This window comes from Arachis duranensis, chromosome 9 (assembly GCF_000817695.3).
Source record: "Arachis duranensis cultivar V14167 chromosome 9, aradu.V14167.gnm2.J7QH, whole genome shotgun sequence".
Taxonomy (NCBI): domain Eukaryota; kingdom Viridiplantae; phylum Streptophyta; class Magnoliopsida; order Fabales; family Fabaceae; genus Arachis; species Arachis duranensis.
In genome coordinates this window covers 69,934,260-69,949,280 of record NC_029780.3, presented here as the reverse complement: position 1 = coordinate 69,949,280, position 15,021 = coordinate 69,934,260, and the positions used below count along the sequence as shown (strand labels likewise).

Sequence of the window (15,021 nt, the reverse complement as noted above, 5' to 3'; positions counted from 1 at the left end):
ATTTCTCCTTAAAATTGTGTGTTATTTGCTTTTGCCTCATGGGAGTTTTTAACTTGTCAAGGAAGCTCAGTGTAGGCTACACCTTTTCTGGTGAGGGATTTTTTGCTTAGCATAATTTAATGCTGCTATAACCTTAGTATTCATGACCTTAACCAACTCTTCCAATTCTTCTACCAATATTGGGTTGTCTTGAGCTTTTCTCTTGTCATCTGGTAGTTCACCCTCTTGAGTAAGTGTAGCTTCCTCACTTGATTGAGAGAAGCCAAAGGCTAAATGATGGTGTAGGAAAGTCATTCTTCAATGCAGCGTTGGCAACCAACATTATTCCATTATTCACGGCTTGAGTGGATGGATGACTTCATGGTGACGCAAAAAATAGTTTAAGAATACACAAAAAATATTGAAAAATAATTTTAGTGAGTTGAACTTACACATTAGTAAGAGCTACTTCCTCATAAGATTCTTGTTAAGGTTGAGGACTGCAGGATTACAGAAAAAGAATTTAATTAATACAAGCAAATCAAATGCACATCAATTCACATGAAATACACTAAAATACGAACCAAATACACCACTATTTAAAAAGGCATGCAACTCAATAAAGCATCCACAAAATGACAACAGAAGTACTACAACAACTTTGTATAGGCTAGTTATAACAAATGCATCAACAAAGTCCCTCAAAATGGACAAAATCAATATTTTGTTGCCTAGTTACAACAAAAAAGGGACAACAACACCAAGTGCACCTCAAACAAAAGCAATACACCGAAAGAGAAACTAAATACACCGAAAATATTAGAAAAATAATTTAAGTAATACTTAGGCATTAGTAGTTTCTTCTTCAATATCTTCCTCTCGAGAAGACTTTTCAGCAGTTTATTGATTTTGGGGAGGGCTTGAGGCAGATATTTCCGAAGGAAGAGCACATACTTAAAGTGAAACTCTAAGGAAAACAAAAATGAAAAAGTTGATATGGAGTAAGCATTTAGGTACAAATGATTAACTCAATGAATAGAATATAGAAAGTGAATTGGAAAACTCACATGTCTAGTGGTTCTGATTGAGAATGAGTATGTTTCCAAAGAACAATCATTTGTCCTTTAGGATTATCATCTATTATTCCTTCCTGAACAGGAGCTAGTTCATTCAATGATTCTTCTTGTTCTCTGAACCTGAAATATACCGAAACTATCTCACAACTATACCTCAATCATTCAATAAAAACACAACTTATGTTGTATGAGAACTTACATAGTTATAATTTTTTTTTCTTTCCTTTTTTCCTTGCATGAAATCCAGGGTCTTTTTTTCTAAAAAAATATATGAAATCAGAAGTAGAATATGGTAACACAAGAATTAAAGAAATGGTAAAAGAAAAAAAATTACATGTTATCACTTAGTTGATTTACACTGCTGATGCAATTGCATATTTATTATATTAGCTAGTTGTTTAGTTGGTTTTAGCTTAGTTTCACTCATTTTCTCTAAATAAACAAGTCTTTTTATGAGTTTTGTCTTCATGCATGAGAATACCAAGGAACATGTTGATTTTAGCCAAATTCATGCAAATGATTTAAGGAATACATAAATGAATGAGTATGAATGAATCTCATGAAATTAATTGCATGGATTGGTAAGACTTTGAAGCTATTTCCCTTGTTGATGATAGGTGATGAAACAAGAAAGCATTGAAGCAAGAATGAAGCAAACTGGGCAAGAAGAAGAGAAGTTGTTGGCGTTGCCAACTTGGAGAAAAGGTGAGTTGTTGAAGGCAACGCCAAGGCAGCCCTGGAGAGCACACTTGGGCGTTGCCAACGTGGAGAAAGGAGTGAGTGTTTGATGGCAACGCAGGCAAGCAAAGAGCTGAGCCAAGGAGAGTATCGAGGGCGTTGCCAACGCCAGGAACCATAGGCGTGTCCCTAGGCAACGCCACACAAGCAAGGCTTGGCCGGGAGAGGAGTTGGCGTTGCCAACGCCAGGAATCATAGGCGTTATTCAAGGCACCGCCAAGCAATCTTGGGGAGCTAGTTCAGAGCCTCGAGCACGTTGCCAGCCTAGAGATGAGGGGCGTGTTCCTTGGCAACGCAGGCAAACAACGCTGAATGGAAGACTTGGCCCAGGAAAGGGAGATGCACGTTGCCAACGCCAAGTTATGAAGGCGTGTTCCTTGGCAACGTAGCAAGCAAACCTTGGCACCATAGGAAAGCTCGAGCACGTTGTTGAGCTGGGAGAGCATGGGAGTGTTCCTTGGCAACGCATGCAAGCTAGGATTATGGGCACACGAGAGCGTTGCTAACTTGGAAATGAACTGGCGTTTTCATCAATAACGCCAGGGACAAGATTCTGGACCAACAAATAGGAGCACGTTGCCAACGCCACTTTCATTGGCGTGTTCTAAGGCAACGCCAGGAAGGAATGCTTGGCTAGGCACCAAGTCTTGGATCCCACCCACGTTGCCAATGCTAGGAAGCATAGGCGTGTTCAAGGACAACGCCAAGCAACAAGCATAGAGCCTTGAGGAAGGCTCGAGCACGTTGCCAACGCCAGCTTCCAAAGGCGTGTTTGGGGGCAACGCAGCAAGCAAAGCTAGGCAAGGAAGCTCACCCACATGAAGAAGCATGCACGTTGCCAACGCCAGCATCCAAAGGCGTGTCCCAAGGCAACGTAACAAGCTATGTTGAGAAGCACTCGAGCACGTTGCCAACGCCAAGTTCTAAAGGCATTTTCTAAGGCAACGTGACAAGCAAAATTGAAGGCTAGAGATTAGCCCTGGAGGGAGCACGAGCACGTTGCCAACGTGCTAACAAGGGGGCGTGTTTGGTGACAACGCCAGCCTTATGTCTCTACCTTGGGAGGCTAGGCACGTTGCCAACGTGGGAGGATAGGTGCGTTTTCGGCAATAACTTGGCAGCTTGACCTTACCTTCTTTGAGGAAGAATAACTTGAGCTAGGAAAGTCCAAATGAGGTGATTCCAGTGGCATTGGAAATTAGACATCAAGAGCTTTCCAATGATGTATAATAGTCCATATTGAAGCAGAGGATTGACACTCAAATTCTGGACTACATTTAGCATGAAAGTAGAGTCAAGAAGAAGAAAAGCAAGTTGTTAGCAACAACTTGGGCTAGCAACGCCCAAGTCTGAAAGTTCACTCTCAGGAAAATATGATGCACGTTGCCAACGTGCATTAAGGCTAGCGTTATTGGCAAAAATGCCAAGCCATTGGGCCAGAAGCATGATGAATGAACTCCTCCTTCCAAGTCTAGCAACACTTCTTCCATTGAGCCAAGAATTCAACAAAAAGGAAGCCCATATTGCTAACCCAATTAAAGATCTTTGAAGGAGTTTTAGGACTAATATAAATAGAGAATGAGTTTGTACTTTGAGGGGACTTTTTTGACACTTAGAATTTTAGACTTTTAGCACTCTTTACTTGGGGAACTCTCTAGCACTTCCGGGAGGATACCCGGAGAGCTATTTTGGTTTTTCTTGGAACTTTTCTTCTTGAGTTTTAAGTTTTAAGCATTTCCTTATTCTTCTTTCTTCTTTCTTTACACTTAGTTTAATTTTTGTTTATGGCAATTGTTGTTGAAATTGGAGCTATGATTCACTAAACCCCACTTTCATTAGGGGGAAGAGCTCTGCTTGTTTGAATGCATTGATGAACTCCTCTTTTCCTTCTCAATTCAAGTGGTTAATCCAAAGAGGAAACTCTTGTTCTTCAAAGATTCAATCACCATCAAGAGAGGGGTTAATCTATATGAATTGTGTGGTGAATTTGAGGAATGAGCCACATAATTCAGTTTAGAGTTCATCCTTTCATGATTTCCTTAATCAATACACCTTGGTTGGTATGTGAGATGTAACCTTCCTTGGTTGAGATTATGGGAGTTGTGTGGCTTGGATTAGAATTGAGCTTCATATCTTTTCATGAACAATTAGATCACGAGAGTGGCAATTGGTTATGTTGAGAGAAATTGAATCACCAAGAGATTGGGATTCAATTACCCACTTGCCATGGATCTATACCCATGATTGAGAAGGCATTGATCAACATCAATTCATGAGAACTTGCATCTCTGATCCCTAATGATCCTCTCAATCATTAATTCTTCTTTCTTTTGCTTCTAGTTGTTTGAACACCCATCACCCCACTCCCCTTCTACATTCTGTCAATTCATTATTCTTGTCATCTACATTCTGTTCCTTTATTTCTTGCTCTTTACTCTTATGCTCTTTAATTTTCTGCGACCTTTAATTCCTTGCAATTTATCTTTGATGTCATTTAAGTTTCTTGCACTTTAAGTTTCCGTTATTTACTTTCATTTTATCTCTATATTCCAGTTCTTTAAAATTCCTTGTCATTTAAATTCCTGCAGTAATGTTCAAAAAAAATTTACAATGCTCATAAAATCAAAACCATGTTTGCTTGACTAAATTTACCATTTAACTAAAGTTGCTCATAAACTCTTAGTGAGTTTTATTACTTGATACGACCCGGTATACTTGCCGGTAAATACGTGAAATCAAATTTCTACGTATCAACTGCTCTAATATCTTGTCTGTGTTTGAAACACAGCATCATTATCACTTGCCAACTTTACATGTGGCAATCTAAGAATAAAATAAACATTATTCAGTAAAACTAAAGTAATTACATAAGGTTTTAGGAAATTTTAGCAAAGAAAGAATTTCAGACATTAAATCTTACGCTTGCGAAGAATCATAGTGAGCTTTTGTGGAGTGGAGCCTAGTTTCTGGAGTATCAGTGATTTTTTTCTGCATCTTGGAAAAGCAAACAATTATTAAGCAAAAAAACATAATAAAATTGGAAAAATACACTGAAAAGTACCACATACTTTTGTGCAGGCTTATCATTTATTTTCTTCAATCTTGTTTTTCTTATTTCTTGCATTTTTTCACTTCTGTCGGTACATGCAAAAGATTTTGTTAATAAATAAAATTTTAATAAAAAAATATAGCATCACAATGATAGTTTTTGAATCTTACTCATTATTGTGATTCAGTTCTTCTTAGGGAGGATAAGTCCTTAGTAACAGATTTCTTTTCTTTTATTAATTTGATAATACACCGAAATTTGATTTTCACAATACATTATAAAATGAATTTTTATCAGATGCACTCAAGTGAAGGGCAGCTATTATATTTTCTAGGGTGATGTTGATTATACCATACTGTGTGTTCAATTTGTTACGGAAGAGATCAAATGAATATGGCGATTCTTTCAAAAGCTTATGTGGCACATTCATAACAGGGATATGCATCAAACCACCAAATTCCAGTTCTTGAACAATGACTTTCTTGTTATTGTTCATGTTGTGAAAATTATCATGAGTGAATCTTGTAGAACATCTCAAATAATAATTTTTCTGTAAATAAATTAGAATCATATAAATAAACTATATTTATATAAAATAATTTGAGTTGTTCAAACATATATATGCTTATATTATATTTTGGTACATCTTTTTTTGCTATTTTTGTAAGGAATAATAAAAAGATTAATAGGTAACAAGTGCACCTCAATTCACATGAAATACACCGAAAGATAAACAAAATACACCAAAATGTAAACCAAAATATACCGCTATTATTTTTTTATTACATCATATAATGTGAGTTCAAAAAGGCATTAAATAAAATGATACTAGAAACACTAGAACAAAGTTCTATAGTTTGTTACAACAAATCGATGAACAAAATTCCTGATAAATGGACAAAAATATTTGCAAATCACTTAAATATGTACAAAATAATATCAGAAGTACAATAACAATATTCTATTGTCTAGTTATAGCATAAGGAGGACAACAGCAATAAATACACCTCATTTCACACGAAATACACCGAAACACAAACTAAAATACACCGCTATTATTTTTTTATTACATCATACAATGTGAGTTCAAAAAGCTATGCAACTCAATAAAACATGCATAAAATGATATCAGAAGCACTCAAACAAGCATAAATTACATCATACAATGTGAGTTCAAAAAGAAATGCATAAAATAATACCAGAAACACTAGAACAAAATTCTATGAGTTGTTACAATAAATTGATGAACAAAATTCTTGATAAATGGACAAAAACAGTTGTAAATCACTCAAATATATACAAAATAACATCAGAAGCACAATAACAATATTCTCTTAGCTAGGTACAGCATAAAGAGGACAACAGCAATAAGTACACCTCAATTCACACGAAATACACTGAAAGACATACAAAATATACCGAAACACAGATCAAAATACACCGCTATTATTTTTTAGTTACATCATATAATGTGAGTTCAAAAAGACATGCAACTCAATGAAACATGTATAAAATGATATTAGAAGCATTCAAACATGCACAAAAACAAATTCAAATCCCTGAACCACATGCAAATACAGGTTAAACTATACGATAAACACTACGTAACATTTTTATACCGACCTAACACATTTATCACCAAATGAAGCGTATAATGAGAACAGTAATACGTACTTCAAGGCAAGAACATGAAATGATTGTACCAAAAAAACAGAATCATGACTATGTAGTGTTTTGCGATCGAAATGGGAAAGAGAAAAGTGAGAAAACTGGACTATTAGTGAACAGTACCTTCAATAATCTTTCCTGTTTTCTTTCTGTATTTATTGTTGATGATTTCAAATTTAGCTTTGAAATTTTCTTGACTTTTTTGCAACGATTTTGAGCATTGTGGTTTTGATCCTGGGAGAAGAACCGTTTTTCATAATGACGTTTGCGCTATTCAATAGTTGGGGAAGGGCGTGTGTTGAGGCACTCTAATCTGAGGTTGGTTTTTGTTGGACTTGGGCCAACTTGGTAGGCCTTGTTTAGCAAAAAAGTTTGTATTTATAGCAGTGTTATATATTTTAAAGAATATTATGAGAGACAAAAGAAGAGTTTTTAACCTATCTTCTAAGAGTGTATTTGATTTGTGTTTTATTTTCATTTTTTTTATTTTTTTATTTTCAAAATTTTGTGAAAAAAAAAACAAAAAAAATCAGTAAAATCATTTTTTATTTTCACCTATTGTTTTTTTTTTCTTTAAAATTTTGAAAACAAAAACACTAAAAATGAAAATACAAACTATACACACTCTTTTTCTCTTCATATCTTCTATATGCTTAGATGATATTTCAAAATTGTAATAGTTTATATTTTATGTCAGTTCAGATTATATACTTGTGAAGCTGATAATAGTTTATGTTGAACTAATAACATCTTTGAACTAACTCACGTAGGATAGGTATTCGAACTGAGTTATTAAATTTTTAGATTTCTCAACATCCCTGTGTAAACAATGTGTCTTTCTGCTTCATATATTTTGTTGTAAGCTAATCTAGTAGTAATTTCTAGTACTGAAAAGACTTTTAGAAAAAATGTATAAGATTCTTAGGTTAATGAAGAACCAATTTGAATTAGTTCATATACATGAAAAAGTTCAAGAAAATAATATCTAATATTTTTAAATTGGTGAAAAATCTCTAACTTGAATCCTATCTAAGAAAATAATGAAAATATCTAAATTTCTTAGATTGAATTACAATTAATCTAAGTCAAAATTTAACCGGATAAACCTAGAACAGATAACAGATGCTTCAAACACCATATTTACTTTAATGCATGACAACATTATCCTACGATCATGAACCTTAACAAGGTGGCCGTGATAACCAGAGGCGTTGGTGCTAATTAATGTTATTATGCATTGAACAAAATACTAACACTAAGCATAACTCTTACGTAAGAGGTAAATTACCCTTTAAATAACAATTTCTTCAAAATTAGTCGAACTGTTCGTATTCTATCAGATCACCATGTATCACAATCCTAATAATCTGGATGCTATGCAGATTATATTACGCAAGTTTCCATACGAGATCAGGCCTCTAGCTAGCTAGAAGTTAGAGAACACTACACTCTTCCTCCTGTTATTTTCTCTCTTCTCTTTCACCCCAAAATACAAGTTTGACTAACGTCTCATAATCATTGCAAAGCCTAGAAAGCTGATGACAGCGGAATCCAAAAGCTCCAGCCATCTTGAAAAAGTTCCAGGTCAAGACTTGCACATATTGGGAATTGTTAATCAGGTGCAAGTTGTTCTGGTCAACTCATTCACCTTCGAGTTCTGCGCCGAACTCCGCCAGCCGCTGGGTTTCTGCATCCAGATCCCGGATGGTGGCATGGTTAATCATACCGTCATCCTCGCAGGCATGTATCTGTCTACCACCAAACCTGGTAATAAAAAATATGAAGGAAAAGAAGTAAGAGATGATATCCACAAGGAAACAGGGTAAACAAAGATGCAATGAGAAATTAAGGGGAAATAAAAAGTTAAGCTTATGATAAATGGAGGAGTTAGGGTTCCAATACTGATCAACAGAACAATAACACAAGAACAACAGTAGGACGGGTTCAGACAATGACAAAATGAAAATGAGTTCTGTAACCTAAAAACATATAACTAGGTTTCTCAGAGAAAGGTAGAAGTGCTTTGCATATAACTAGGTCTAGATAATTAGTTTTTCTTGAGATGGAAAATCTATGAAGAATAGTACAGCAATTGAATATGACAAGGTAGTAATATAGATTTACTGGAACACTTAACAGATTGAATATTAGTTCTGTATTTTGCCTTTCATTGGCTCACAAGTAACTTATTAAAGTTGACTTTTGAAAAATAACTTTCTAAAACCCATAACACCTATATTTGGTAAATCAAACTAAAAATAACTTTCAATAAGCACAAACAACAATAATTGTGTTTGGTAAAATAGTTTCTAAAATAAAATTACTATAATAGACATAAATAGAAGAATTTTGATCATAACTAGAATTTGGCATCAATAATTTAATTAAGGGCAAATATGAATATCTATTAATATATGAAGTTATATTAAACTTTTTAATTTTGATAAACACAAACCAACTTCGAAAAGCACCTCTTTAAGTGCATTCAAAAGCACCCGCAACTTTCCAAAACTACATGCATAAGCACATAATCTTTTTTATTTACCAATCATAAAATGAGGTGCATGTGCTTTTAAAAAGCAAAAGCACTTCTCCAGAAAGTTTTACTAAACCAAGCATAGTTAAGGATAAGGTCCATGAGGGAGACGAACATTTAACAAAGAGTGGGAGATGATCAACTAACAAAACTTGTGGTGCCTAGGTAGACCATTCCTTCTTATGTGACAGCATGACAAAGTAAGTAGTTACAACAATGAAGATGATGGACTGGCAGTAAAATCAAATAATATAAGAATGTCTAGATTACCATCTTCCATTCATCAATTCTATGCACTTCTGAGCATCCTTTCGATCCTTGAATTTTACCAAAACAACACCCTGTGGATGATTCTCACATACCTGCAGGTAAAATCAGTATGGGACACGAAGTACAGAGGCAAATTAGACAACTGTATGGGTACAAGTAACAGAACAACTTTGGGGTGGGGGGGGGGGGGGGGGATCAAATATCAAGTATATAAAATGATAAATTTATAAAATATGAAAATACAGACAAGCTTAGATCAATTACCTTGACCGAGTCCAGAGGACCAAGTTTCGTACACTCATCTTTAACATCTTCTTCTAGTTCTGAACGCAAATTTTCATCAGCCTGCATAGATTACACAAAATCAGCAAAATGTCCAGTATGAGAAACAGCAGAACCAAATTGTAATCCAGATTGGTCAAATTGAAATTATCACTAACAAAAGCAGGAAATCCTGCTGTAAATTATAGCCCCCTATCATGAAAATAATTAATTGATACATAACATAAAATACTACTATCGAACTTTCTAGAAAAACAGAAAACTTGAAAAGAAGTTTATTTAATAATTTCTATTGTCAAAAATTATGGACAGGTGAGCTCACTTGTACAGCAATGTTCTAGTATGCTAATTGCACAAAGAATAAAAGTAAAATGAACTAATGTTTACCCTCATTTCAGCTGGAGTAAACATATAACGAAGGATAACGGTTGCTGGAATTAAAACTTTTCCATCATCACGACCACCTGAGCAATGCAATAAAAACACATGCATCATAAATAAGAAAATGAAGTCTGAAATTGAATTTATAAACTTGAATTGACAAAAAAGTAATAGGAATGCTTCTGGAAAAAATATCTTTTAAATCAATCTCACAATTTGCAAAGCATACACTGGAAGACTTAAAAGACTGCAATGTTGATATTATACATTGACATAGTTCACAGTGTGCTGCTTAAGCTCATGGTTGGTAACTAAGATTATAACATAAAAATAGCCACTTTACAATCATAAGCAGCTTTTCAAAGCTTTTGATTATAAACAGAACACATTCCTTTTAAAGGGTTAGTTTTCAAGTTGGACATTCAAATACAAGTTGTAAGTTAATACACCCACATATAAATTGACTTAAAATCAGGAAAGGGAAATTAGGCTAAAGTGAAGTTGAACTGGGAAGCACGGAAACCAAATTTCTGAAACATCAACTGAAAGTACTGGGTAAGTAAGCATACCCCATCCAAGCATTTTGTCTTCAACCTTTTTCAATTTCTTCTTCTTTTTATTGTCTATTTGCTTGCTTATAAACTTCTCTCCTGCATATTTAACATAAAGCTCCATCAAGCAACAATAGACGCAATAAATAACTAAACTTTTTTATTTGAGACATGCATTTACCACAGCTATGAAGGAATTATTATCAGAAAGTGCCATCTGAAGTACTCAAAATTTAAATGATGCCTTACCTTTTTGCTCAAACTTAGCCTGGCTGACTGACATAGGAATCTTGTCACCAGGACGAAGAGGTGTTCCATCCAAAATTTGGAGTGCTAGAGCAACTGAGGGTTCCTAGTATAGACAAATAAAATTGAAAACCCTTGCATATGTACAAGTAAAAGTCACACACAGAATCCAATCTTGAAAAGAAAATCACATACAGAACAATAAGGAAAAAAAATTACCTTGAGATAGGTAACCAGGGCGTCTCCCTTTTTCCTTCCTGTCTCTTTATCAACATAAAGCTTCACACGAGGCCTTTTAGTTTCTGGGTCCTATTGTGAACATAATCATGAATTCATATTCAGACTGTCACCCATCATTTATTTCTTAGTATGAATTTTTTAAAAAATGGCTTCTCATAGGATAAATGTCGTATTTAACATGCTCTGCTCTTCCAAGTGCCGAAATGCTAATCCTACTGGCATTATATAGTCACTGTACCATTTGTATAATGTCAATAGAGTTTGTCATATTCATGTAACAACCTCTTTTAAGATAGTGATAGCCATAAATTGTAGTAAAATTCTAACAGTTTTACCATTTAGTAGACAGTAGATAACATTTAATGAAATTGTACCTCTTTTATAATTCCACACTTGGAAAATACCTCCACGACCTACAATACATTAACCATGTTATTTCTTGCAACAATAATATTCTTAGGAAAATTAGGACCATAGTTAAGGGCTTAAGGCTTACTTCATCAGTGGTAACATCCTCCGGTAATCCAGTGACATAAACATGCGTATTAATCTTTAGCTCAAACCAACTGTCTGGAGGTTTATTAGCTTCCTAAAACACACAAGAGTTCAATTGACATTAGGGACTCATTTGTCTCCAAAAGTGTTCCAAAGAAAATTGACTTTGGGTGAAAACATATGCAATAGAGAGAGCAGAAGCACCTTCTTCTCGGCTGGCTTATCTGAAAGCTTCCTCTTTCCATCTGTTACAACATTAGTGTTGTTTGGATCTTCGTTTAAGGGTTCGGAAGGAGCAGTCAATTTTGAAGTATCTTCAAGCTTTTCGGAGGCATCAGAACCAGTTACTGTTGGAAACACTTCCTCTTCTTCCAAGAAGGTCATCTCTTCAACACCATATGGTTCATTGCTGACAGAAGCATGCTCCTATCACATAACAATAGTATTTAATCCACCAAAAAGGACGAATAGAAGAAATTAGTAGAAAGGAGGATAAGGCATTAACACAAAGAAACCAAAAATGAAAAACTAAACCCTTTCTGGATAAACCGTGCAATAAATAAATAATTGTTGTCCCCTTTGAATCTAGGATAACACAACATCTAGCATACGTTCACTAACAATACAACTCCCGACTCAACAAGCCTTGCTTGCATGGCACAAAGGGAAAAAAATAGCATTCTGAGTTATACAGAAATCATTTCTTCAGCTTAAACATGCAATGCAACACTCTCAGCACTATAATTAAAAAAGAAAATGAAAAACTTCATGTCATCTCTTTAGCCTAGCCTAGTCTAACCATATAATACAACGCAAACAAAAATAATCTTTTTCAGTGCTACTCTTCCGAAAGAAAAGTAAATCTACTTTTCTTTTTAGTGAATATCTTAAGCCCTAACAATTTCTATCTGTCAGGGAAATGATTGGAAAGACTCTAACAATTTACTAGAAAGCACAAACAAAAACATAAAATGCCATGCACCTACCTGGGGAACCCAGACTCTAAGATTCTTGTCCCACTTGTACATTGTCCCGTCATCATCAGTAAACTCTTCTTCACCCTCAGGTGGCGTTGAAGGTCTCTCAGGATCTGCTCCTCCTACACCTTCTACTTGTGCCTCTGCCTCTTTGATCTCATTTTGAAATTTCTCAAACTCATCAACATCATTGGTGGACACTACACAACAATATCAATCTCTAAGATCCAAGAAAGATAACAGCAAAATAGAAAAGCCAAAATCCAACAGAAAGAGAAGGAAAGCTATACCTGCAGTTGAATAAGCAGGTCCCTGCTGGTTAATTTCTGCCCACAACTCAGGAATTGAGGACAACGGCTGCCATTCAGTTCTTCCTTCAGACCACACAAGTGTGTCTTTCAAGAGGTATCCATTTAAGTAGTGTTCTGTTCAAGCCAAGTACATAAGTTTCAACATGGTTAAGTTCTATTCACTTATTACTTTACCCGAAACTCATGCATGAAATCCAACACGTTAGTCCCTGAAAAATGAAAAAGCATAGTTCCTAAAGTTCAATTTAGTCCTTAACCCTCAGAGATATTAGTTCCTAAAAGAAGATTAGTATGATCAAATTTTAGCCGCATTTCAACGAGAATCATAGTGTACAACGTAACGCTGCATTCGCTGGCCAATATCAATAAAATTTTAGGGAGCAACCAAACACAGCAAATCAATACACTTATGCTCTTCCTACATGGCCATTCAGACACCAAAATCAACATGCGGCAAAAAGTGAACTCCAGTTGTACATTAATCCAGTGTTGAATCCATATATTGCCTATTCCGAAGGTAAAGTAAAAAATATATCAAACTACAATGGCGTTCCTGAAATCAAAACAAGCTAAGAAATAAATAAAGAACTCACGGAGCAGCTCAGAGCGAGCGTAAGGGCCAAACTGTTGTTGATTATCAGCCGCAACATACCATCCCACTTCAGCAGTACCACCATCTTCACCTTCCCAAACCAGATTCAATGAATTATGATTTGCATAAACCAAAATCAAAATATTGTAACAAAAAAAAAGGAGATAATTCGTTAAACTAGATAAAGTAATCTTCTTTTTCTTATATCTATCTATTGCGAAAAGAAGTTACTGGAATAGAGGGTGTACCTTGTTGCTGTTGCGGCGGAGGTTGATGTTGTTGGAGGTTGCCGCGGTCGTAGCCGTTTTGAGACGACATCGTTTTGGAGAGTGCGAGTTTTCTCGGAGTTTCTGGGTTTCAATGTTTGGCAGTGCCAAGATTATGAGTGTGATTTCTTTCTTCTTTTCTAGTTTCTAGAGGAAAAAAATTAAAAAATAATAATAAAGAAAGAAGGAATACCAATTCGTTCAAGGCAAAAAGGAAAATGGACATGAAAGCCATAGAACCGAACCCGTAGCTAAACCGATCAGATTTTTCGCAGCTCAACCGGTTGGTTAGAGTTGAATCGGATTATTCCATCATGCTTAAATCTATTATATATTTTGTTATTCTATTTTATATATTTCTAATTTTACAATAAAAAAATATCACATGCCACTCTTTTATTATAATTAAAATCAAATTTTTTCTTCTAAAATTAAAGAATTCTCTTCCCTTCCTTACTAATTTTACAACCAAAATGTGCCACATATCACTTTCTCATTATATTTGGAATCAAATCTTTTCCTCTAAAATTAAGGAATTCGACTAAATCCCCATAGTGGTTCCCCAGATTCAGCTCGTGCACCGATTTAGCCCCTGAGATTCTAATTGCACTATTTATGTCCTCCAGATTACGATCCGGGCAACATAATGATCGTTCGGTGAATTTCTAGCGTGACTCGGTGACGGCGTTGCTTACGTGGCACAGTCATTGCCACGTTAGATGTCAGAGTGTACATATGACGTGGATTATATTGTAAAATTCTCCAATGTAGTATCTGTCTTGATTTTTAAACCCTAAACCTTCGTTGGCCTCCCCTCAATCTGGTTCTCTCCATCAACGTCTCCTTCTGCATCTGTTGTGTACACCAATAGTTGTCTCCCATGAGAGGATCTGGGAGCCATGTTGCAGGAAGTTCCAACCGGTCATCGTCGACGGAGAACTGGAGAAGAAGCACAACACGAAGCAGGTAGGGGCGGGTTCCGGATTGGTGCGGCTGTGGTTGTCGCTCGGTGCTAAGGTGGTCAGGGACGGAGACGAATCCTAACAAGCCCTTCTTTGGTTGCCCTAACTATAATGTGAGTAAAGGTAACTGATTTGTAGGTGTTTGATTTTTTTTTTGGTTGATTTTTTTGGTTATTTGCAGACAAGTGGAAAAATATGGTGTGGGTTATTCGTCTGGGCAAATTGTGTGCAAGAGGAACTGCCTGAAAGAGCTGTTTCAGGAGATGATGATGGTGACAAGAAGATGAACTTTGCATGGCGGATGGGAAAGATGGAGGCAGACATTAGGAATCTGAAATTCATTACTCATGTTCTTGGGTTTGGGTTCTTTGTAGTTGTTGTTTTTGTAGGAATGGTGCTATT

At 35.5% G+C, this 15,021-nt stretch overlaps 1 protein-coding gene across 2 annotated transcripts; it reads right to left on the bottom strand.

Moving 5' to 3' along the window:
• Positions 1–7,794: 7,794 nt before the first annotated feature.
• On the bottom strand, positions 7,795–13,814 carry LOC107465894 (splicing factor U2AF-associated protein 2). 2 transcript variants are annotated; one of them, XM_016084873.3, is made up of 14 exons: positions 13,640–13,814; positions 13,393–13,476; positions 12,779–12,913; positions 12,498–12,688; positions 11,716–11,937; positions 11,513–11,605; positions 11,391–11,429; positions 10,996–11,085; positions 10,780–10,882; positions 10,549–10,629; positions 9,986–10,062; positions 9,581–9,661; positions 9,317–9,408; positions 7,795–8,274 (listed from the first exon to the last, which is right to left on the bottom strand). In XM_016084873.3, exons 1-14 carry the CDS (start codon positions 13,707–13,709, stop codon positions 8,151–8,153), a joined length of 1,482 nt encoding a protein of 493 aa, XP_015940359.1. In that variant the 5' UTR covers positions 13,710–13,814; the 3' UTR covers positions 7,795–8,150. The 2 variants fall into 2 exon arrangements, with proteins under 2 accessions (XP_015940359.1, XP_015940358.1); XM_016084872.3 differs by having other exon boundaries at positions 13,393–13,482; positions 13,640–13,813.
• Positions 13,815–15,021: the final 1,207 nt, after the last annotated feature.